Genomic DNA, 25,576 nt, shown 5'->3' with positions numbered 1-25,576 from the left:
GTGCTCATGTGAGGAGCTCATGCAGGTGCATTAGCGGAGCTCGTCACTCACACTTGTGTCACATTTCTGAAACGGGATACGCTGACATTAAAATCCTTTTCAGATACTAGATGTCAGCACTAGGTCAGGTTGGCTGTTTTTCAGCATGTTGTTTTGGTCTATTGTACAGTTTGGGGAAGTACAGTACTGTACATGTTTTTTACTATGCTTTTTTGTACTTTCAGACAAAATAAGGTTACTTGTTTGAATATTTCTTCTTTGTGTAAGGAGGAAATTCACCATTTCTAATGTGATGAACCTTTCCACGTCATGGGGTCAGCACAGCAGTCATCTAGAGTTTTAAAAATTAAAAACATTTTCGCATCTTTGATTTGTGTGTGTGGGCATCTACCTCCTCATGTTCATGTATCTTGGTAACATCACTGATGGGATGTGATGATTCAAAACTAAATGTTCATGTTGATGTTGTATTTCGATTTTGATGTTGATATTACGAAACAAAGGTATTGGGTAATGTCACTATATATTCTTGGTTACAGATGTATGTTGTTGGCATTGAGCAAAGAGAAGCAGCAACTGTACCAGCCAGCCCCCAAAAGGAGATGACACGAGTCAAAGGAGGGCATTGAAGTCACATGACCGAAAACTGAAACTATATAGCAACCAATGGAGGCTTGGTGCGCGGCACTTCTGAGAGTCACTGTGAAGACTAAACTTACTCCCACACCCTTGATCAGATTTCATTGTTTCATCTGTCACTGCGAGGGTAAGTTGATAATTTATTTGCTCATTTGCCAGTGGTCCACACCATGATAAAAGCACCTGTACCAACTTAATTCAAATTCTGATGCTTTGTTGTGTTAAGCTGAGCAATAAACACTTCATTTAATTAATGATTTCTGTTTTTTAGTATATCTACATGTATCAACGTGTAATATGTTCTGACACTAACCACTGCACTTAATTAATATAACATCTATATTGGTGTCTTTCAAACACCGTGCCATGGAACATTAGTGTGCAGTGCAAGATAATCAGATGTACTGTGGAAAATTATAGAATTAATTGATATTGGCAACAGAGTTTCATTTTCAGTTAACATTTTCAATTGGAAGTACTGTATGCTTTGGACATTTTTCATTGAAAAGTATGCTGTTGTGTGTTGGTATGTTGTGTTGTGTTGTGTTGTGTTGTGTTGTGTTGTGTTGTGTTGTGTTGTGTTGTGTTGTGTTGTGTTGTAGACTACACAACAGGTTATACTACAGAAAGAAAAATCACAGATTTATACATGGCATGATGTTGTCAAGGCAATGTGAGATCAGGAGAAAGTCATAACCTTAACCCTAACTGTTACTAACTGATACTAAGTGTGTATAGTTGTGAAAAAGCTGTGTATTTGATACTCACTGATGCTAACTGATACTAAGCTGTGTACTAAGCTGTGTATAGTATTTGTTTTCATTTCTCAAGCAAGATAATGTAACTGGCTATTCCATCTTTTCAGGAAAGATGACCGAAGTCTATGATACCTACTCCTATTCTGACTATGATGAGAGTGAGACTGCCACTCCCTTTGATACCGGCACCTCAACAGACTATAATGTAAGTAGCCTACTGTGTTATGAATTTTACCGTTTGCCTTTTACACTGTCTTTGGACTTTATACCTTGTAGGATACACTTACATGATTAATGTGTAGCCTACATGGTACATACATTCTTTCATGGGTGTAATGTGTGAATGGTGGGGAGGGACATGTCGATAGCACTTTTAAGATGAACCAAGCTTGTCCCTGCCACAAATTACAAATATAATGCAAAACATTATTTCAAATGTAATGCAAAAGGAGCATATCTTGACAATTTGCCATTGTAATGTCCCCATCACTTTCCAAGTCAAACCTACACCATTGCATTCTTTCTGGTGTTGTGCTGATAATACATTTTCCAATGTAGCTCTCGTGTTCAAACCCAACACAGTAGGTGTTCATTCTGTAACCGTTATCTCACTTGTCTGAACAAATGATGTGAAATAACAGCTTGCATAAGATCAATGACTACACTGTGTCATAACAAAGCAGTTGCTTTGCACAGATGTTAAGTGGCATAAACATTTAGGAACAAGTGCTCAAATCAGAACAATTTTGCTACTTTATGCTGCACCTTTTGATAAAACCCTATTTTGTATATGTATGTACACATTTAGGAAATTCAGTTGCATCCATATATTTTTTTCTGGTGTTGGGATGGATTACATCTCAACGACAACCTCAACTTTCCATTGCGACCTCTCTCGACGCCCCCCTGTCTGTGATATAGGCCTATCTTGCTCCCACATCTGTGCTCTAAAAACGTCTCTGTCTGCTGCAGACGTACCGTATGTAGTATGTATATCTCTTCCAGCGTAGTCGTCGCCCCCCACAATCGCTCAAATTATCTGTGCCCCCCTGCTGAGCCGAGCAGAGAACCTTTTTCAGCAGCTACAACTGTGTGCGCGGATGTGGTTTTACTTTCATAGACACATGCGCACCTGCGCTCACTCAGGCTGTTGCGTAGTAGTAGAGTCACTCGGGTCGCGACTCGAGCGCTCAGAACAGAAGCGTAAACAAAGAGCGTCAGACAAGGTTTTGACGTAGTAGCAGCATCTACAGTAGGAGTAGTACCATGCTGTCTGTCTCAGACTGTTTTCGTGAAGCAGATATCTCAAACCGCGCGCCAGACAGGAAACTCTGGGCAGAAGTGAAACATGAAATGTGTGAGACAGGAGAAACAGGGGGTGAGGGGCCCTCTATGGCACCTCAAATCCACAGTAGGTTACATATGGTAACACTTTACTTGATGCCGGTGTCATAAGCATGTCATTACAGTGTCATAACAGTCATAGATAAGTCATAAACATTATGTCCATGTCATAAACATTTTATGACTGTTGGCCTTAAGTGACATTCGGTCATAACCGAATGTCACTTAAGGCCAACAATCACAAAATGTATGACATGGACATAATGTTTATAACATGCATAACTGTGCCATGACACTATTATGACATTAATATGACATGCTTATGACACCGGAGTCAAGTAAAGTGTAACCCTACATACCGGCACCTGCACATACTAGGGCTAAAATACCTAAATGTAAGTTTAGGCCCAAATGTAAGCTTCACATTTAAGAATGTAAGTCAAGTCAAGTCAAGTCAGCTTTTATTGTAATTTTCATCATATGCACAAGACATACAAGAAAAAATGAAATTATGTTTTCTCTCTATACCATGCCAGGACAAGACATATACAGAACTCACATTTTTCAGACTGACATAAAGTGTACCTACAATTCATGTGTCATGGAATTGTTTTTGCTTACAGAACCGTGAATGCAATATTTGCTTACAGCAAAGTGTTAATTCAACACTTACAGTGTAGGGCAAATATCAGCTTGTGACTCTCAAAATCAACTGGTGCTCTCGGAAGGTGCAGAGGCACATCTTATCACCAGGCTAGGCAGGCAGCCGCTTGGGGCCCCCAAGCCACTAGATGGTGAAAAACAGCTAAGCTTTAAACTATAATTGCGCCAATTTGCTTCCAATGTTCATTCATTTTTTTTTTTTGCTTGGGGCCCCCACTGACACTAGAATCACCTCTGGGAAGGTGGACTGTTCAACAGAACTGAAATAAAAAGACCCTCAGCCCAGCCACCTCAAGTTGATTTTAAAAGTGAAAAACAATCTTTATGATAATGGCTTATGTATTCAAAATCCCCAACAACACGTATCGGCCCTACGGCCTTCATCAGGATGTCTCTGATCTCTACTGTAATTTCTAAATCATATATCTGTTTTACAAATCATATATCTGTTTTACAGTATCTTGAAATGCACCCAAATGACATGGATGTCTTCGGGTCTTCGGTGCGCCTCCTCCGAGCATTGTACGAGTGTAATAATCACTGCATATTCCATGTTTTTTTCTGTACAGTATGACGACAACACAGATGGCATGGGACAGATGTGCGACAGGTCCTCAGTGCGCAACTTCCGGGCGCTGTACGAGCCGCCGCTCTACTCTCTGATCTTCGTGCTGGGCTTGTTTGGCAACCTGCTGGTGGTGTTCATCTTCCTCACGGTGAAGAACCGTCTGAAGACCATGACGGACATGTACCTGCTGAACCTGGCGGTGGCCGACCTGCTCTTCCTCTTCACGCTGCCCTTCTGGGCCACAGACGCACTCAGCGGCTGGAGCTTCGGGGACGGCCTGTGCAAGGTTGTTATTGTCATCGTAATATCGGAATGGTGGCGGGTGGACATCATAAGGGGGGGGGGACGAACGTTTTTTGCCTTTGTTTGACAATGACATGGAAGATATGACGGGAAATAGTTGGGAAAGAGAGATGGGAGCCGGGAAATCTCCTTGGGTCCAGAATCGAACCTGGGTCACCTAATATGGCAAATGAAGAGCTTTCTGCGGGTGCTGTGGTGCAGTGCATTAAGCACCCTACATATGGGCTTGCTTGCCCATATGGGACCCTGGTTCAAGTCTGGCCTGGGTCATATCCCAGCCCTGAATTATCTCTCTCTCTCTCCCTCTCTGATGAGAAATACTGTGTTTTATCTTCTATTACAGATACAAAAGTCCCCTAAAAAAATAAAAATATGAAACAAAGAAGCTTGAAATTTAGGACTGACCTTTGACCTTTCAACCTTTCGGCAGGTGGTGATGGCTCTGTACAAGATCAACTTCTTCTCCAGTATGCTGCTGCTGACCTGCATCAGCGTGGACCGCTACGTGGCCATCGTGCACGTCACCGAGGCCCACAACCAGAGCAAGAGGACCCGCCTCCTGCAGGCCAAGCTGGCCTGCCTCAGCGTCTGGCTGTTCTCCTTCTTCCTGGCCATGCCCGAGTTCGTCTTCGCCAGTGTCAAGAGCCCGTCCTCGGGCCGCCCCTTCTGCACCATGGTGTACTGGTCCAACGAGCAGAACCGCACCAAGATCCTGGTGTTGGCGCTGCAGATCTGCATGGGGTTCTGCCTGCCGCTGCTGGTCATGGCCTGCTGCTACGCCGTCATCATCCAGAAGCTGCTGCAGGCGCGCAACTTCGAGAAGCACAAGGCGCTGCGCGTCATCTTCGCCGTGGTGGCCGTGTTTGTCCTCTCCCAGCTGCCGTACAACGCCCACCTGGTGGTGGAGGCGGGGCAGGCCAGCAACGCCACCATGGTGGAGTGCGACACGCTGCGGGAGTTCGACGTGATTGGCCAGGTGGTGAAGAGCCTGGCCTACACGCACTGCTGCCTCAACCCATTCCTGTACGTGTTCATCGGCGTGCGGTTCAGGAAGGACCTGCGCAAGGTGCTCCACAAGGTCACCTGCAGGCTACTGACACCGCCGACTCCCAAGCCCAACCGACCCTCGCTTATGTCCGCGGACACGGACACCACGCCGGCCCTGTCGCTGTGATCGCCTCTGGTGCCGCTTGCTCCATACATTACTAGAGCAGCTCTCTGAAGAAGCTCACTGTCATGGGGGTTACATGTTCTCACTCTCTGTTGCCATAGACGCATGGGGCTACATAAAGCCCTTGTCGCTGTGATCACCTGGTGGTTGTTTGATAATGAGCTGCTTCATACTCAAGACAAGGACAATGTCCAGAGAAGCTCTCAGTTGCAGCATAGACTCATGGTGTTACTATATCTACACTCAGCCTGTCTAAGCCTGTAAACTGAGGAAGAATCAGATTTGGGAGCCATTGTTTAAGCAGATCACGTACACTCCCCTCAATAAAACACATACAATTGTAGACTCCTGGTGGCCCTGTGTCACAGATAGGGTAGCTCAGTCCCCTCTACAACGACAAACTCTGTCTGTCTTCAGATGCTGCACTGATTGAGTGAGTCATTGCTAGACACCTCCGTCTAAAGTTTAGACTTCAAACAGTAGCAGTATGGCCCCGATTTTTTTGCTCTAGTAGTCCTTGTAAGGTCTGACAGAGGAAGACTTTTAACTCTTCTTGGTGGCGTTTCTCGACAATGTTGTTGCTAACTATGCTAGCATACGTGTGTGGCATGTGGCAACCAACTAAGTTGCTAAATAGATAGCAACACTGCATTCGAGAAACGTGGTCCAAGTGTACTGAACTGCAGAATATAGCCATCACATGCAGATTTCTACTGTAGTCAGCATGTCAGGAGGGAAATATGGAAGGTTCTCATATCTTATTCTTTTCTGTCACAGTGCCTGTGCATTTGTTGAAACCATAGTTGCTCATTACGTTAGCTACTTTGTTGTTTTCAATGCAATTTCACATTGGTAACTAACCAAGATGCTAACTGGCTAACAACTGTGCTTTCGAGAAACGAGCCCATTCTCGTGAAAATCAACTACAAGCTTCGAGGTGCCGCTACGATATAGCCTCATTTTTCGTAGTTGGGCAACGCGCGCTGTCGTCGACAGTGGGTGAGAGAGAGGGTGAGAAAGAGCGAGTGAGAGAGAGAGACCACCTGAGCAGCGTGCGTGCATTCCGGGAGGGGAGCGCTGTCGTTGTGTCAGCTTCATGCCATGTCTCCCTTCCTCCAACATTATCCCTAACCTTAACCCTAAACCTAACCCTAACCCTAACCTTTACCCTAACCTTAACCCTAACCCTAAACTTAACCCTAAACTTAACCGTAAATCCCTTGTTTGAAATGTTTGATTACCGTCGTTTCCAGTTAGCCCTCAGTCGAGCTTGATTGTTGACGTCCGTCCGCATTATTCTTCCCCCCAGAACCAAACTACCCCAATTGTCAGTTCCCCCTTTCGTCCCCCTTTCCCAACCACGAGAAACGAGGCTATACGTGAAGACACCACAAGGCTTAAAGTTGATTTTGTCTGTTTTTCTCGTAAAGACTTCACGCATGGCGCGAGTTACTGTTGGAGCAACGCACCCCTGGCCTGTTGTCCTTATATTTACTTGTTGGAAGTGCTAATCGATTCAGATTAGTAGATATACAGTATGTAAATAGTATTCGTTGTGTCTTGACAAACTACTGTAAATAAATGTGTGTTCAATTTTCAACCAGCTTCTTTAGTATGTCTTGATTTCCATGTGGTCTTGTAGTCTCATATTGTTTTCCATCATGCAGGTCTGCTGCACATAAATAATTCTCATGGGATTTATCTAATTTCAAAGGTCTTGAAAGTTTTGGAATAATGAGACCAATCCTGCCCAGCAAAGGAAAAGGATAAACAGAATGTTCTTCAGCATTACTGCAAAAAAAACCTCATCTCACATCCCTCTGCAGTCATTCACCTTATCCCCTGCAAAAGCAGAATCCTCCTTTCCGGACAATGCCAATTTTTCTTGAAATAAAGTAGCCTATAATGTTCTATCAATGTTATGTAACTTCCAAACGCATAGTAGCGTTGCACATGTTTTTTCTGTCTTCTTTCGAGAGCTTCTTTTTTGAGAACACTCCAACCGCATGCAACGTACATTCTGTGGTTGGGGGGAGCATCTCAAGTGAATTGAATCCACACAGTGCTCTCACTATGACTACAGACTACAGTACAAGTGGGGCTGTCTGATGACTGCTGGCTATGCCCTGCCATGCAACCACCATGCATGCAGCAAACTCGACTACCCAGACACAGCAAGCAACCATCCAACCAAGCATTGCCCTGCGTGTGAAAGAGTGACTCAACATTTCATCAGCCATTTCATTCATATCTGTCAATCAGTAGGCTACCGTTGTGTCTTCAGTTATGTATTGATCACAATACAGATACAATGTAACAGTTTTTTGTGGGGGGACTTCCCCAACCCAACAGGGCCAAACATCAATTGATGCGCGAGTAGTCAAAACGATTCAGCCTATTAGAGATGTATGATGAGGCACCCGTGTAGTGTGTGTAACTAATAACCAGAAATGCTCACACCAACTTTCACTTGAGCACCTCAGCAGAACTAATGCCCATCCTACGCTTCATACTGTGAAAATGTGATGGTTTGAAGGGTTCAACAAAGAACCTTCTGGAAAACCTGATGTTGATGTGTTGAGTTGGACCAATAAGCAAAGCTAATGTAGGCCTAAAACACTGATGGCATTGCCATACCTCATATTCCATCCCCCAGCCACTATGGATCAAAACACATGTCCAAAAACACAATCGCCAAAACTGTATTACTGCTAGGAACTGAACAAAATGTAAAGTTCGAATGCTACTGTCAGGGATACTAAAAAGGGACCCAAAAGCAGACAAAAAAAAACTGAATATTTATTTTGGTCACAGGAAAAAGATGTTCACGCAATGTAAAAAACACAAATCCTCTTGACAGGGCAAAAACACAAAGTCCAACAGTTAAGCACCAGGCCAGAAAAGGCCAGTCAATGGTGAATCAAAATTCCAACAAAAAATAGTCTTAGCAATGCATTAGTAGGAAGGCAGAACGAGAACCAATAGAGGGGTAGAGAGACAACAAGGTCAAACAAACACAGGTGAATGGCATCACAGACAACGGCAGAGTTCAGGTAAGTAAAAGGCAGGTAACAAAAAATGTCCAGCAGATGGAGACAAAGGGACTAGCAGGTTGGGACCCTTACAGTACCCCCCCCCCCCCATCAACGATCGCCTCCTGGCGTTACAACGGACTGAGCGAGGCGTTGGCGGTGAAAGTCCCTGATGAGAGAGGGATCTAGGATCTGCCGAGCAGAGATCCAGCTCCTCTCCTCTGGGCCGTAGCCCTCCCAGTCGACAAGGTACTGCCAGCCACGGCCCCGGCGACGGGCATCCAGCAGCCGGCGCACCGTGTAGGCATCAGAGCCATCAATGAGTCGGGGGGGGCGGAGGAGGTTTAGGGGCAGGATGCATGGGACTGCAGGTGAATGGCTTAATGCGGGAGACGTGGAAAGTGGGGTGGATGCGCCGAAGGTTCAGGGGCAGCTTCAGCCGGACAGCAGACCGGCTGATAATTTTACAGACAGGGAAGGGGCCAATGAAGCGTGGTGCCAGCTTGCGGGAGTCCACCTTCAGTGGAAGATCCTGGGTGGACAACCAGCCCCGCTGACCCACAAGATAACGAGGGGCCATGGTGCGATGCCGGTCAGATTGTTCCTTGATTGAGGGAACCCCAACCTCCACCTCTTGGTCAGGGAATAGGGGTGGCTGATAACCCAGGCAGCACTCAAAGGGGGACAGGCCAGACGAGGAGGAGGTGAGCGAGTTGATCGAATACTCAGCCCAGGGCAGCTGCTGACTCCAGGTATAGGGGTTCTGGGAGGCCAGGCAGCGCAGCACCGTCTCGAGGAGCTGGTTCGCCCTCTCCGTCTGGCCGTTTCACTGCGGGTGAAAGCCAGAAGAGAGAGAGACTGAAGCACCAAGCATCTTACAGAAGGCTTGCCAGAATTTTGATGTAAACTGTGGACCCCGGTTAGAGACCACCTCTACAGGAAGCCCATGCAGTATGAATACATGATTTACAAGCAAATCAGCTGTCTCTCTAGCAGAGGGCAGTTTGGGTAAGGGGATAAAATGAACAGACTTACAAAACCGGTCAACCACAGTTAAAATAGCGGTATTGCCATCAGAGTCAGGCAGACCGGTAACAAAATCAAGGGCTACAAGTATATGGGACCAGGGTCTCTTGGGTATGGATAAAGGCTGTAACAGACCTGATGGACGTTGAGTTGACCTCTTGTTCTGGATGCAGACTGGACAGTCGGAGACGAATTTGCGGATCGCTCTCCCCATTGACGGCCACCAGAATTGTCGGCTGATGAAGGATTCGATTCGTCCGGCTCCAGGGTGGCAGGACAGACGGGAGTAGTGACCCCATTGCATCACCTGTGGACGTACAGAGACTGGAACATACAAACAGTTGGCTGGACATTGACTAGGGGAGGGTTCAGAGTGATGAGCACTCCTTACGAGGGTCTCAATGTCCAGAATGGCAGAGCCAACAAGGCAGCGTTCAGGGAGAATAGCAGTGGGGGAAGAGGCACTGTCCAAACTGATAAATGCACGGGAAAGGGCGTCAGGCTTTCCTTTCCTTGACCCAGGACGATAGGAGAGGGTGAAATTAAATCTTGAAAAGAACAGGGACCAGCGGGCTTGACGGGGATTCAAGCGTTTGGCAGATCGTAAGTATTGCAGATTTTTATGGTCTGTCCAGACCAGGAATGGCCGTATGCTCCCCTCCAACCAATGCCTCCACCTCCAACCAGTTTATCTGCCAAGAGCTCTTGGTCACCAACATCGTAGTTGCACTCACTGGGAGAGAGCCGGTGGGAGTAAAAGGCACAAGGGTGTATCTTCTGGTCTTTCGTAGACCGCTGGGAGAGAATAGCGCCCACACCCACATCCGAGGCATCCACCTCCACGATGAATTGTCTGTCCGGGTCATGTTGTATGAGGATGGGGGCAGAGGCGAAGCGGGTCTCCAGGGTCTGGAAGGCCTCGTTGGCAGATGGGGACCAGTGGAAGGCTACAGCAGAAGATGTGAGGGAGGTCAGGGGGGCAGCAAGGGTGCTATAGTTCTGAATGAATCGGCGGTAAAAATTGGCAAAGCCAAGGAACCGCTGTAGCTCCTTGCGTGTAGATGGTTTGGGCCACTCTGCCACAGCACGCACGTTGCTTGGATCCATTTGTAGGGTTCCAGTAAGCCACAAAGCCCAGGCACAAAGCCCAGCCACAAAGCCCAGGAAGGAGATGGTGTCTCGGTAGAACTCACTCTTCTCTGCCTTCACGTAGAGCCAATTCTCCAGAAGGCGTTGGAGGACTGTTCGGACATGGCTAATGTGTTCAGGTAAGGACTTAGAAAAAATAAGGATGTCGTCCAAAAAAACAAAAACAAATTTATTCAGCATGTCCCCAAGGGCTTGGAAAACGGCAGGTGCATTAGTTAGGCCGAATGGGAGAACGAGATATTCATAATGGCTGGAGTGGGTGTTGAAGGGGGTCTTCCACACGTCTCCCTCCTTAATCCGGATCAAGTGGTAGGCATTGCGGAGATCCAACTTGCTGAACACCGTAGCACCTTGTAGCATTGCAAAGGCTGAGGACATAAGGGGAAGGGGATAGCGGTTTCGGATAGTAATCTCGTTCAGTGCCCGATAGTCGATGCAGGGCCGAAGTGAGCCGTCTTTCTTGCCGACAAAGAAAAAACGGCGCCTGCAGGTGAGGAAGAGGGGCGAATGATGCCTGCGGCAAGGGATTCTGTAGTAGGGTTGGAAAGGGGGGTCCACGCGCACCCCCCGGCTTTTTTTGCGCCACCTGATTTTTTTGTATCTTTAGAGTGTCTACTTCCAGAATCTGCCAGGTGCCAAGCGGAAATAATGTCCCATGGCCTTCATTTTTAACAATGTAATGCACCTGACAGGAACCCAACAGATTGAAGCAATGACAGAGAATAGGTCATAACTTTTGAAGTAAACAACATACAGAGACAACACATTCCCATACAATATTGACCTGCGGAAGGAATTTAAGTTGCTGTTTTTGACTTTTGACAACATTTAAACAACATATTTGCTCATAAACGGCAATAAAATGACCCAAAATATGTAGACACTCATCTATCTTTTCATTCTTTTGAGTTTTGTTGTCTTTTGTTCACCACCTGCTCTTCCTTTATCATTTGCAGTATAAATGTATTTATGAGTATTATATTGTGTATTAAGCAGAAATTATGACCCCCAGTCTCCATTTTTGACCCTTTAATGCGCCTGACTGAAACCCGACAGACTGAAACAATGATACAGAATAGGTCATAACTTTTGAAGTAAACTACATACAGAGACAAATGAACACATTTTCCCATATAATATTGACCTGAGGAATGCTATGAAGTAGTTGTCTTTGACATTTCAGAACATTTAAACAACATTTTTGGTCATAATCGACAATAAAATGGCCTAAAATATATAGACACTCAAGTATCTTTTCCTTCTTTCGAATTGTATTGTCTTTTGCCCACCACCGGCTCCTCCTTTATCATTTGCAGTGTACATGTGACTATTATATTGGGTTTAGGCTGAAATAAGGACCCACAGTCTCCATTTTTAACCCTTTAATGCGCCTGACTGGAACAGATTGAAACAATGATACAGAATGGGTCATAACTTTTGAATTAAACTATATACAGAGAAAAATTAACACATTATTATATACAATACTAATCTGAAGAATGAAATTAAGTTGTTGATTTGACATTTGACAACATTTAAACTTTAAAAAGACATAATGTGGGTTGACTTTTGAATTAAGCCACAAAGAGAAGAAAAGCTAACCCATTTTCCATACAATAGTGAACCAAGAAATGCAATGAAGCACTTGTGAAGGACTGCCATCAACCTTTAAACCGTGTTCCTGGACAAAAATAGCATTAACATACCCAAAATGTGTAGAAAATAAGCAGTCTTTTTCATTCTTTCAACTTTTATTGGGTGCTTCTCATTGCTCATTTAGAGTATACATTTGATTATGTTATTGAGTTTCAGATTCAAATAGTATCTCATTTTCAAAAATAGCACCAACATTATTCAGAGGTTCAACAAACAAAGGAGGCTTCTTTAAGACTTATTAGCAAAACCTTCAAAAAATGTGAGGTAAAGGCACATCCCAAAAAGCAATTGCCGTGGGTGCAGGACATAAAAGAACACACAAGAAAAAAGGAAAGACTATCCGCACACCATCATTTAACGTGTGAAAAGCTCACACAACGTCTCGACCTGTAAGGTCTTCGTCAGGTGTCTCACGACAAGGGAGCATCTGTGGTGTGCGTATATTCTTTCCTTTTTCTTATTGCAAAACCTCCACATGTAATTTGTAACATGAAGATGTGTCTTTCACCTTTTTCTGCAGACATGTTTGGCTTGTTATGCCAAATGTACAGGACAGAGAAACATGCCAGTGTAAAACACACTCATGGCTGACAAACTTTACAAATCTGGTCACTTGGATCAAGATAGTGCATTATTCAGGTAGTCATGCACCTACAAAACACTAGTGTGGATGGGTTGCTTGCTGTTGTGATCCTCCAAAATAGAATGACTTGGGCTTTTTTAAAGTTTAAAAGGCAGTTTTTGTCCAGAAGCGCATTTAAAAGTTGATAAAAGGCCAAAAATTGTTCATTGCATTCCTTGGGTCAGTATTGTATGGGAAAATGGGTTACCTTTTCTCTGTACTGTGGTTTACTTCAAAAGTTAACCTCCATTGAAAGAAATAAAGTGAAAGCCCATTGGGAAACTCCAACTCCCATTGTCATTATGACACAGCACTCCACAGCACACAAGTGAACAGTGCACACAATGAAATTGCATTTATGCCTCACCCGTGCAAAGGGGCAGCCCCCTATGGCGCCCCAAGGGAGCAGTGCGGCGGGATGGGTCCATGCTCAGGGTACCTCAGTCATGGAGGAGGATGGGGGAGAGCACTGGTTGACCCACCAACCTGGCGGGTCGGGAGTCGAACCGGCAACCTTTGGGATACAAGTCTGACGCTCTAACTGCTTACCCATGACTGCCCAATGAATTGTATCATTGTTGCAATCTGTTGGTTCCATTCAGGTCCATTGAAGGGTTACAAATGAACCCTGTGGGTCATTATTCCAGCTTAATACTCTTAATACACTTTTTAATGTAAATTATGAATGAAGAGCAGGTGTTGAAAAATAAATATAACCCAAAAGAATGAAAAGATAGGCCTACTTGAATGGCCATTTCATTGCCAATTATGACCAAAAATGCAGTTCAAATGTTGTCAAATGTCAAAGACAAGAACTTAATATCATTCATTGGGTCAACATTGTATGGGGAAATGTGTTAATCTCTCTGTATGATGTTTACATCCAAAGTTATGACCCATTCTGTATCATTGTTTCAATCTGCCGGTTTCCAGTCAGGCGCATTAAAAGGTTAAAAATGGAGACTGTGGGTCATTATTTCAGCCTAAAACCCGATATAATAGTCACATTTACACTGCAAATGATAAAGGGATAGCAGGTGGTGGACAAAAAGACAATAAAACTGAAAAGTATAAAAAGATACTTGAGAGTCTACATATTTTAGGCCATTTTATTGCTGATTATGACCAAAAATGCTGTTCAAATGTTGTGAAATGTCAAAGACAACAACTTAATAGCATTCCTCAGGTCAATATTATATGGGAAAATGTGTTAATTTGTCTCTGTATGTGGTTTACTTCAAAAGTTATGACCTATTCTGTATCATTGTTTCAGTCTGTTGGGTTTCAGTCAGGCGCATTAAAGGGTCAAAAATGGAGACTGGGGGTCATAATTTCAGCTTAATACGCGATATAATACTCACATTTACACTGCAAATGATAAAGGAAGAGCAGGTGGTGAAAAAGAGACAACAAAACTCAAAAGAATGAATGAATGAATGAATGTCTACATATTTTGGGTCATTTTATTGCTGTTTCTGAGCAAATATGCCGTTTAAATGTTGTCAAAAGTCAAAAACAACAACTTAAATTCATTCCTCAGGTCAATATTGTATGGGAAAATGTGTTAATTTGTCTCTGTATTTAAAAATCTTAAAACAGATATCGCTTTTCTCCAGGAAACACATTTAAGCAATTCAGACCAAATGCGTTTAAAGAAACATTGGGTGGGCCAAATATTTCACTCTAGTTTTAACAGCAAATCAAGAGGTACAGCAATAATAATGCACAAAAAAATTCAGTTTAATTCTTCTAGCGTTATCTCTGACCCACAGGGCCGATATGTTATAGTATCAGGGACACTATATCAAACTCCTGTCTTGTTGGTAAATATTTATGCCCCCAACTGGGACGATGCAGGATTTGTTCAAAGGGTTGTATCTCAGCTGCCAGATCTTGATGCTAACATGCTGATCCTGGGTGGAGATCTGAACTGCGTTATGAGCGCAAATTTGGACCGATCTAATCCCAAAACACAGACCCTATCTAAAATGGCTAGCAGGTTCTCAGAATTTTTCAACCATGCTGCATGCGTGGATCCATGGCGACATTTCAATCCACATACTAAGACATTTTCTTTTTATTCCAATGTACATCACACTTATTCTAGGATAGATTACTTTTTTGTAGACAGAAGACTCTTGAACTCAGTAGAGGCAGTTGAATATTTAACCATTGTAGAATCAGACCATGCCCCCATAATAATGAATCTCATTTTTTGCCAAAACTTCAGCTCTCGATCTCATTGGCGTTTTAACACCACACTATTGTCAGATAACACATTCTGCACCTCAATTGAAATAGCCATACAAAGATTTCTAGAAACTAACTCAATTGACGAAGTGTCCCCATCACTGTTATGGGAAACCCTTAAGGCCTATCTTAGAGGAGAGATAATTGCATATTCTTCTTTTATTAATAAGGAAAGAAAAAAACAAAAACAGCAGTTGATTGAAGCCATATTTGAATTAGATAAAAAGAACTCCATAGCCCCAAACGCATCCCTTCATAAGGAAAGAATATCATTACAAACACAGTACAACTTAATATCTACATCTGAAACAGAACGACTTATAATGAGATCCCGAGGGTCATATTATGAGCAGGGAGAAAAATCAGGACGTCTTTTGGCACATCAACTTAAGTCTAAGTCAGCGGCACAGATTATATCTGAAATTGAAGATGAAGGGGGAAGTACCACAACCGACCCCTTAAGAATAAACAACATTTTTAAAGATTTTTATTCTGATCTGTATAGTTCAGAATCTTTAAAGGACACATCACTGTTTCATAATTTTTTCTTAAATTTGGAAGTTCCTACCCTGTCTTCTGATCAGAAAGAATTCTTGGATGAACCAATCGAATTGAGGGAAGTTAGCTCTGCCATCTCAGCCATGCAAAATGGAAAGTCTCCAGGGCCGGATGGCTTCCCGATCGATTTTTATAAAAAATTCTCAAAACAACTAGCTCCACTGTTGTTGGATATGTTTGATGACGCTATGTCAAAGAGTAAATTACCTAATTCTCTTAATGAAGCAACCATAACTCTTTTGTTAAAGCCAGGCAAGGATGCATCTAAGTGTGGGTCATACCGACCAATATCCCTTTTAAACACCGATCTTAAAATCCTCTCCAAATTACTAGCTACACGCTTGGAAAAAACATTGCCATATATCATATCACCTGACCAAACAGGTTTTATTAAAAACAGGCATTTATTCTCAAATATAAGGCGTCTTCTGAATATACTGTATAGCCCCTCATCGACCAATATTCCAGAAATTGTGGTATCTTTGGATGCTTTTAAAGCTTTTGATCGAGTTGAGATGGACTTTCTCTTTTATGTTTTGAAGAAATTTGGTTTTGGTAAAGCCTTCATCAAGTGGATTCAACTTCTTTACTCCTCCCCCCAAGCCTCAGTTATTACAAATCGCATCCGCTCCCAAAACTTTCCTCTGTCCAGGGGTACCAGACAGGGTTGCCCATTGAGCCCTTTACTATTTACACTTGTCATAGAACCACTAGCCCTGGCTCTCAAATCAACACCATCAATAAGAGGCATTAGAAGATGGGGATTAGAATCAAAGTTGTCATTATATGCAGATGATTTATTGCTTTACTTATCAGATCCATTGAATTCAATTAATAATGTTATTTCAGTGTTGCAAAACTTTGGTCAGATCTCAGGATATAAACTTAATCTAGAAAAAAGTGAGTGTTTACCCATAAACAGTCTAGCTATGCAAATCCCAAACCATGCCCTACCATTTCATATTTCTAGGTCAGGTTTTAAGTACTTGGGTATCAATATAACGCCTTCATTTAATAACCTCTTTGATGAAAATTTAGTACCACTCATGTCTAAATTAAACTCAGATTTGCAAAGATGGGATGTTCTACATTTAACCATGGCAGGCAGAGTGAACTGCATTAAAATGAATGTTTTGCCAAGATTTTTATTTTTATTTCAATGCATTCCTATTTTTTTGCCAAAGTCTTTCTTCACTAAACTTGACAAAATCATATCTAGATTTATATGGAAGGGTCAGAACCCTAGAATTAAGAAGGAGCTCTTACAACGATCAAAGTTGGCCGGCGGGTTGGCTCTACCAAACTTTAGAGCTTACTATTGGGCGGCAAATTTCCACAAAATAGCATATTGGATTCAGTCTGCTGATACAGATTGGTGTGAAATGGAATACATGTCATGCACATCATCATCTCCTCTCGCTCTTGTTTCATCTAACCTTCCAATGAAGATTTCCAGGTTTACTTCCAATCCTGTGGTTATATCTACATTAAAAATATGGGCTCAGTTCAGAAAGCAGAATGATTTGAGGGATACTCTTTTGACTTACTCTCCATTGTGCAATAATCACAATTTCCTACCAGCAAACCTTGATCACACTTTTGTCACCTGGCATAGGAAAGGAATTAAGAGGTTTAGTGATCTGTATATTAATGGATCATTTTCTTGTTTTGAGGATTTGTGTGCAAAATATGAGCTTCAGCAAAAGGACATGTTTCGCTATTTTCAAGCTCGCCAATTTGCTAGAAGTCACAGCCCTCATTTTCCTATCCTTCCGAGTGAATCTGTTTTGGACTTAATTTTGAAGGCTCCTTTTTTTTCTGAAAGGTTTCACCACACACTGTTATGCAATAATCAGGAAAACGGACATTGTCAATACTGACAAGATCAAAAACCACTGGGAGAACGAACTTGGAACTGAAATCTCTGAGGACACTTGGACTGACACTTTGAAAAGAGTGAACAGTAGCACATCTTGTGCAAGACTGAATCTCATTCAGTTTAAGGTTGCTCATCGTTTGCACTGGAGTAGAGCAAGGATTTCTTCCATTTACCCAAATGTTGACAGCAATTGTATCAGATGTCATATTCATGTTGCAGATTTGACTCATATGTTTTGGTCTTGCCATCTGTTGATGGGCTATTGGTCTGATATATTTGATGTACTATCAAAAGTCTTTGGAGTCACTTTACAGCCCTGTGCAATGATAGCATTATTTGGGGTACCAAACAAGGAGGCAAATTTAACTAAAAACCAACAGAATATTGTGGCATTTGTTTCCCTGCTTGCAAGGAGGCAGATCTTACTTCATTGGAAGTCAAGTGCGCCACCTACTGTTGCCCAGTGGTTAAAAGATGTAATGCTATTTTTGCACTTGGAAAAAATCAAATTTGCTATAAGACGCTCAGACAAATTTAAGTCTGTTTGGGAACCCTTTCTTTCATATTTTAGTGATCTCCAAGAACTCCCACCAACATTGCAATAAATGAAAGATTTTATGGTTTTAATTTAACAATTTGGAATGCAGATTGAATTATGTATCTATTTTTCATTTGTCTGTTCTGATGTCTACCTATATCTACCAAACAAAAACTGAAGTTTACTGTTGGTATGGTTTATTTTGATTCATTAATATTACAATTATTATTACTTTTGGGTCCAGTCGGGGTGGGGGGAGGGATGGGAGGGGGGTGGCTTTTTGAGTGTGTATAAAGTTTAAAAAATGAGAAGTCTTTTGTAACAATGATGATGTTTTATTGTTTCTACCTCTGACTTTTCAATAAAAAGATTTTAAAAAAAAAAAAATTTTGTCTCTGTATGTAGTTTACTTCAAAAGTTATGACTTATTCTCTGTCATTGCTTCAATCTGTTGGGTTCCTGTCAGGTGCATTGAATGGTTAAAAAGGAAGGCCATGGGACATTATTTCAGCTTGGCACCTGGCAGATTCTGGAAGTAGACACTCTAAAGATACAAAAAAATCAGGTGGCGTAAAAAAAGCCGGGGGGTGCGCGTGGACCCCCGTTTCCAACCCTACTACTGGGATATACTTGTTCATTGCCTCTGTCTCGGGCTTAGAGAGAGAATATAGGCCGTCTCTATGGGGAGATGTGCCAGGCAAAAGGTCTATGGCACAGTCATAGGGTCTGTGTGGGGGTGACGATGTTTAGTTTAGTTTAGTTTAGTTTATTAGGATCCCCATTAGCTGGGCGTAAACCCAGCTATTCTTCCTGGGGTCCAACAATAAAATCACACACAGTTAAAACTTTTACACAAATCTGTACATTCATTTAAGCACCATACATTGAAAAGAAAAACAGAAAAAAACAAACAAACAAACAAAAACATTTAATATAAACATAAATTACTATAATAATGGTTTAAGACCTTGTGACAAACATCTCTACCTCTGCACTAACCTAGTTTATATATGATAGGCTCAGATGTTTTTTCACCTGTTTTTTAAAAACCACTTTACTATTCAATATAGTTAATTTGGTTGGCAAATTGTTCCATGCTTTAATTGATCTATATTCAACAGTGCGTAGAAATGCATTCGTGTTGCCCTTTGGGATGCTCAGTCTCCCTGCTGTTGCATGCCTTGTGTTATATGTATGAATATCACAACTTTTACAGAGGAGATTATAGCGATTTAATGGCATTTTGTTGTGTAAAACTGCCCAAGTTGATGTTAGTAAAGAGACGAGAAGCCTTTCCTCCACTCTCAACCACTGTAAAATTGAATGCATGTAAGTGATATTTGTTGTGTAGGAACATTTAAGAACAAGACGTGCTGCCTTGTTTTGGACTCGCTGAAGTTTAGCAAGGTGATCTTTGTTGGCATTTGACCACACAATAGTACAGTACTCCATCTGTGCTAAAACCAAAGAGCATACAATCCTTTTCCTTAGTTCTTGAGTGAGAAACTGGCCACCATGCCTGAGTAGTGCCAAGCCACTACTCATTTTCTTAACCATGTGGTCAATCTGTTTAGACCAGGACAGTCTGCTATCTATGATGACTCCAAGTAGCTTTACTTCCTTTACCTGTTCAATTTGTTCTTTGTTAATGCACAGATTAAGTGCTGGGTCACGACTCAATGAGCGACTAGAGCCAAAAACAATACTTTTGGTTTTAGATATATTGAGTTTGTTTTGTTTTACCCATCTTTCTATTGTTCCTAGCACCTTGTTCAAAACTTGTGTCAGTTCAGCTGATGTTTTTGCAGATGTATAAATAGAAGTATCATCTGCATACATTACAACTTTTGCATTTTGTATCGCTGAAGGTAAATCATTTGTGAAAATAGAGTACAACAAAGGTCCCAAACAGCTGCCTTGCGGCACCCCACAGTCTACATTCACACTGCTTGAGAAACTACCATTAAAATATACCTTTTGGGATCTATTTGTCAGATAGCTATTTAACCAATTTAGTGCTGACTGTTTAAAACCATATCTCTCAAACTTTTGAAGTAACAGGCTATGATCAATGACATCAAATGCTGCAGTAAAATCTAGAAGGACAGCACCACAGATTTTTTTGTTATCGATTTCTCGCAGCCAGTCATCAGTCATTTGGGTTAAAGCTGTACATGTTGAAAATCCTTTTCTGTAGGCATGTTGAAATTCTGTTAATAAATTATTCTCAGAAAAATAATGCTGAATTTGATTAAAAACTATTTTCTCAAATATTTTACTAAGTGCTGGAAGCAAACTTATTGGTCTGCTATTTGGTGGTGTAAAAGTTTTCTTTTTATCTTTAGGTAGTGGTATAATTTTTGCTTCCTTCCAGGCTTGGGGAAAAATGCAACTCTTTAAGCTAACATTAAATATGTGACAAATGGGCTGGGAGATTTAACTTACTGCCATTTTCAGAAACTTACCATCTACGTTGTCAATACCTGCTTGCTGGTCCTTGCAACATGACGTAATTAACTTGCTTACTGTATCTTACTCCACTTTGGCAAACTGAAAACTGCAAGATTGCTCCTCAATTAGTTGCTTTATCATAAGGTTGGTGATAACCCCCCTGATAATTGCTCTCTCCTTAGTGTAGCCACTTTGTTATGTAATTATTTAGGTGATTGGCAATTTTTGTTGGGTTTGTGATGAATGTCCCATCATTCTCAATGAATGTTGGTTGTCTTGGTGTTTTATTCCCCAACATACTATTCAACGTTTTCCATAGTTTTTCCCATCACTGCTAAATTTTCTTAACTGTGAAGTCAAGTGTGCTTTCTTTTTCTTCAGATTGAGTTTAGTAACAGAGTTTCTTAGTTTACAATAGTTTCTTCTATCAGTTACACTCCTCGTCTTATTAGCTGTTGCCTTTGCCTCATTCCTCAGTGCCATCTGTTGTTTCAGTTCTTCGTCCATCCAAGGTGCGCCAGAAGTTCTTACGGTCATCTTTTTCACTGGCGCATGCTGGTCTATCACGGGCACAAACTTAGACATAAATACATTTAATGCTACATCTGGTTCCTCCTCCTTGAGTACACTTGACCAGTCTGTCTTACAAATGTCATTTAAGAAAGCCTCCTCAGAAAACCTTTTCATGATCCTAGTCAAAATGACTCTTGGCTTAGCCTTTGGTACATTTCCCTTCCTTGCAATAGCCACTAAGTTGTGGTCACTGTAGCCTACAGGAACTGAAATGGCCTTCGAATATAATTCTTTTCTATTGACATATATATGGTCAATACATGACGATGTTGTGATACCTCTTTTGTTAATGCTTATTCTAGTTGGCTGCTTCACCATCTGTTTAAAACTACATGAATTGGCTATGTTCATGAGCCTCTGTTTTAAGGGACAATGTGGTAGTAGCCAATCTACATTTAGGTCACCTGTTAGGATGACCTCCATGCTTAAGTCATATACCTGGTCGAGCATACTATTGACTTTATCCATATAAACAGGGCTCTAAATTAACTTTTTCCATCACCAGCCAATTTGGCTAGTAGACATTTTTTCTTACCAGCCAAACAGAAGTTCAACTAGCCATTTTTTAATCTTGCCAAAATAGGCTATGCGTTAGTAGTTGTGTTTTTTTTAATTATTATTATTATTATTATTATGGTTATTTTATCCAAATTTCCACAACACATAAACACTACTGTATAGGCCTACATTCTATGTCTATAATAAGCATATTATATATACTTTTTTAACTTCTGCTTTATTTTTACCTTATTTTTACCTCTGAAAACAATGGATCACCAGCCACACACACAACAGACCTTTAACCCCTTAAGAGACAGCATTATAACTTAGCTGTTACCAGAATGGCAATGACCAAGTCGTAATGTATTACTAAAGGCCCCGTGCACTGTCATAGTAGTGTAGTACTATAGTAGTTAACTTTCAATGTCTATTACAGTGTGCCTCAGGAGGTACGGCGTGCATTAAGGGGTTAAACCAAACACACAGCCAAACACTACAAAACCTCACACTCCAAGGAGGGAGAAGAGATGAGAGGAAAAGAAGAGGAGGAGAGGAGAGGTCAACACACACACACACACACACACACACACACACACACACACACACGTGCAATAATGGATATGATGTCGTGTGTGCCTATTGTGTGTTTATGTGGCCTACAGTAGGATGCTATAGGCACCATTATTTCCTCCAGGAGCTCTTCTCTACCATGCGCAACAAAATAACAAGAAGCCTACGCCATGTTTAAATAAAATCAAATAATATCACGGAAATGTTCGCTTCCTTTGTTACTTCCATATCGTACATAGCGCACGTAGCCTACTCGCACGGGCATAAGGTCTGCCCTTCTTTCCGATGGCGTGGGCTTTCCAACTTAGTTGCGCAGGACTTAAAACATTTCAGAAGACAACTGACAGCTACGCTCACACTACTCTGACAGTCCGTTCTCCTCCTCAGCCCTTGTCGCTATTTCGTTCCACAACACTCCTGCTATTGAAACTCTTCGGTCAGGTCCTCGCAGCTTAAAAAGTCAGCCTGTTAGAGCAAGGTGTGTCGGTGTCGGCGAATGCTAATAGTAACGTAATAAGTAGGCGTAATAGTGACGTTAAAAGTGGTGGAGCGAAAGCGACAGGAGCAGGGGAGAGAGTTGCCTGTCAAAATAGTGTGAGCGCACAGGAGCTCTGAAATGCTTTCTGTCCTGGCGCGCGCAACAGCAGCACGGAGTGGCTGCTGCTTCGGAACGCTCACGGTGGGGTGGGGTCATGACGGGAGTGTTTATGGGTAATGTAGGAAATCTCGCCGTATCGTTGTCATACAAGCAGCCGTTTACCGTTCACAATTTACTGTAGGCCACTCGGGCGCTACTAGCCAAATGGGCGGGTAGGTATTTTTTTCCACCGGCCAAAATTAATTTTCACCCGTGTTTGGCGGGTTGGCGTGTGTTAATTTAGAACCCTGCATATAACCAATATTTGCACTAGGAGGTCTGTAGCAACAACCAATCAATATATCTTTTTGATAAGGCAAATGAATTTGCAACCACCTTATTTCAATGTCAGTTGGTTCTAGGTCTTCTCTTACTTTTACAGGAATATGATCTTGAACATAAAAGGCTACTCCACCACCGTGACAGTTTCTATCTCTCCGGTACATGTTAAAGCCTGAAATGGACATCATAGCATTACTAAAAGATTCATCGAGATGAGTCTCTGAGATAGCCAGAATGTGAACAGAGTTTGAGGTTAGGAGTTCTTCAAGGTCATTGATTTTGTTTCTCAAACTGCAAATGTTCAAGTGAGCCACCTTGAGCCCCTTTTTGGGTAGCCCTGCAATAGAAAACATTTGTCATTAAAAACAGAAAAACATTTTTTTCTGGAGGGTGATGTCCAATTACTGGTCTGTAGAATCTTTTTTCTGTCCCTTCCGGATAATCAATTTGTCGTAGCGCAGGATGTGGCTCGGGACTTGCTAAAGACAGTTTTCAGGTCCAGGTAATCGAGAGGGATATCCGACAGGTCAGGGAATTCCTCCGGGGGTTCAGGACTAGGAGGCTCTGAAGGGGTTGCAGAGCGCAGGCACTGAGAGTGGCAGGATTGGTTCCATCCAAGGATCTTGTTGTTGGACCAGTCGATGAGAGGATTGTGCTTGGACAGCCAGGGATTGCAAAGAATGAGGGGAGCTTGAGGGGAATGAATTAGGCAGAGGGTGATCAGCTCCCGGTGGTTGCCGGACAGGGTGAGGCTAACTGGAATGGTGGTGTGAGTAACCTTCCCCAGAGATGCTCCATTCAGTGCCCTCGCCATCAGGGGTGTTCGAAGGGGGATTATCGGTATGGCCAGCTCGGATGCTAGCGTCAATAAAACTCTCATCGGCACCTGAGTCAATCAGCACCTGGAAGGTTTGACGTTGCCGACCCCATTCAAGAATGGCAGGGAACAGGTTGCAAGGAATTAAAGGGGATGGGTCGACTGGGGTCACGCTCACCAGTACTCCTCGCTTTACTGGTGAGCGTTGGCTTTTAGAGGACAGACAGCAGCGAGATGGCCCAACTGGCCACAGTAGAGGCAGGAACCGGTCTGAATTCTTCTTTGTCTCTCTGCTGGTGACAGCCGGGTTCGATCTACCTGCATGGGTTCGACATCACTTGGTGCAGGAGGTGGAGCTGATTGCAGGCCTGGTGTTGATTGGCAGGGGGTGTTGGTGCCGCTGGGTACACTCAGGGGCCTTGTGAAAAATCCCCATCCTTGGCGTTGTCTCAAGCGGTTGTCAATGCGGATGGCACGGTCCACCAGGTCATCAAAGCTTTCGGGAGGCTCTTGGGTAATGAGTTGGTCCTTTAGCTCCTCAGATAGGCCATTGAGGAAGGCATCGTACTGGGCATCGGTGTTCCAGCCACTGGAGGTGGCCAGGGTGCGGAACTGGATAGCAAAGTCGGAAACAGATCTACGGCCCCGACGGATGACCAACATCTCTCTGGCAGCCTCTCTCCCGTGTTTCGACCTGTCGAACACCTTCTTCATCTCCTACACAAAGTCTTTGTAGATCAAACAGAATGGTTTTCTGGTCTCCCAGACCGATGTTCCCCACTCCTTGGCTTTGCCAGAAAGCTGTGTTATGATATAGGCCACCTTGGCTGGATCAGACGGGAAGGTTGCAGGCTGGAGCTGGAAGACTAAATCACACTGGGTGAGGAATGCACGGCAAGTGCCAGGCTCACCTGAGTACCGTTCTGGAGGGGGAAAGCGTGGTTCATGGGCATGAAGGGTTGGCCGTGTCACAGAGGCTGGTTCAGCTTGAGTGGCAGGTGTAGGTTCAGCTGTAGGCAGGGTCGGGTTAGTTGTCAGAGAAAGGTGGAGGTGCTGGATCTGGATCAGGTCGGCTAGGCTTGCCCTGATGCTCTCCATATTCTTAGCCATGGACTCTAGCTGGTTCTGGTGCCTCCCAAGGACAGTCCCCTGTTGTTCCAAGGCTGAGCGAAGGAAGCTGGGGGATGCTTGCTCTTGGGCGGGTCGGTCTGCTGGGTCCATGATGCTCCGATTGTACTGTCAAGGATACTAAAAAGGGACCCAAAACCAGACAAAAAAACGGAAGAGTGCTGATTTATTTTGGTCACAGGAAAAAGATGTTCAAGCAATGTAAAAAACACAAATCCTCTTGACAGGGCAAAAACGCAAAGTCCAACTGTTAAGCACCAGGGAAAAAACAAAAAGACTGGCCAACAAAAAGGCCAGTCAATGGTCATAAATTCCAACAAAAAATAGTCTTAGCAATGCATGAAAAGTCCAACAAAAAATCTTCTTAGCTATGCATGAAAAGTCCAACAAAAAATCTTCTGGCTTTGCATCAACAGTCCAACAAAAGGTCTTCAATCATTGCATCAAATGTCCAACAAAAA

The 25,576-nt window shown here is 42.8% G+C and overlaps 1 protein-coding gene across 1 annotated transcript; it reads left to right on the top strand.

Moving 5' to 3' along the window:
• The first annotated feature begins 623 nt into the window (after positions 1–623).
• LOC134455129 (C-C chemokine receptor type 9-like) lies at positions 624–7,028 on the top strand. Its single transcript, XM_063206179.1, has 4 exons — positions 624–766; positions 1,505–1,602; positions 3,974–4,258; positions 4,706–7,028. Exons 1-4 carry the CDS (start codon positions 667–669, stop codon positions 5,447–5,449), a joined length of 1,227 nt encoding a protein of 408 aa, XP_063062249.1. The 5' UTR covers positions 624–666; the 3' UTR covers positions 5,450–7,028.
• The last annotated feature ends 18,548 nt before the right edge of the window (positions 7,029–25,576 follow it).

Source organism: Engraulis encrasicolus, chromosome 9, assembly GCF_034702125.1.
Source record: "Engraulis encrasicolus isolate BLACKSEA-1 chromosome 9, IST_EnEncr_1.0, whole genome shotgun sequence".
NCBI classification, from domain to species: domain Eukaryota; kingdom Metazoa; phylum Chordata; class Actinopteri; order Clupeiformes; family Engraulidae; genus Engraulis; species Engraulis encrasicolus.
Note: the sequence above shows the minus strand (reverse complement) of the source record. Positions and strands in the feature narration are given on the sequence as shown.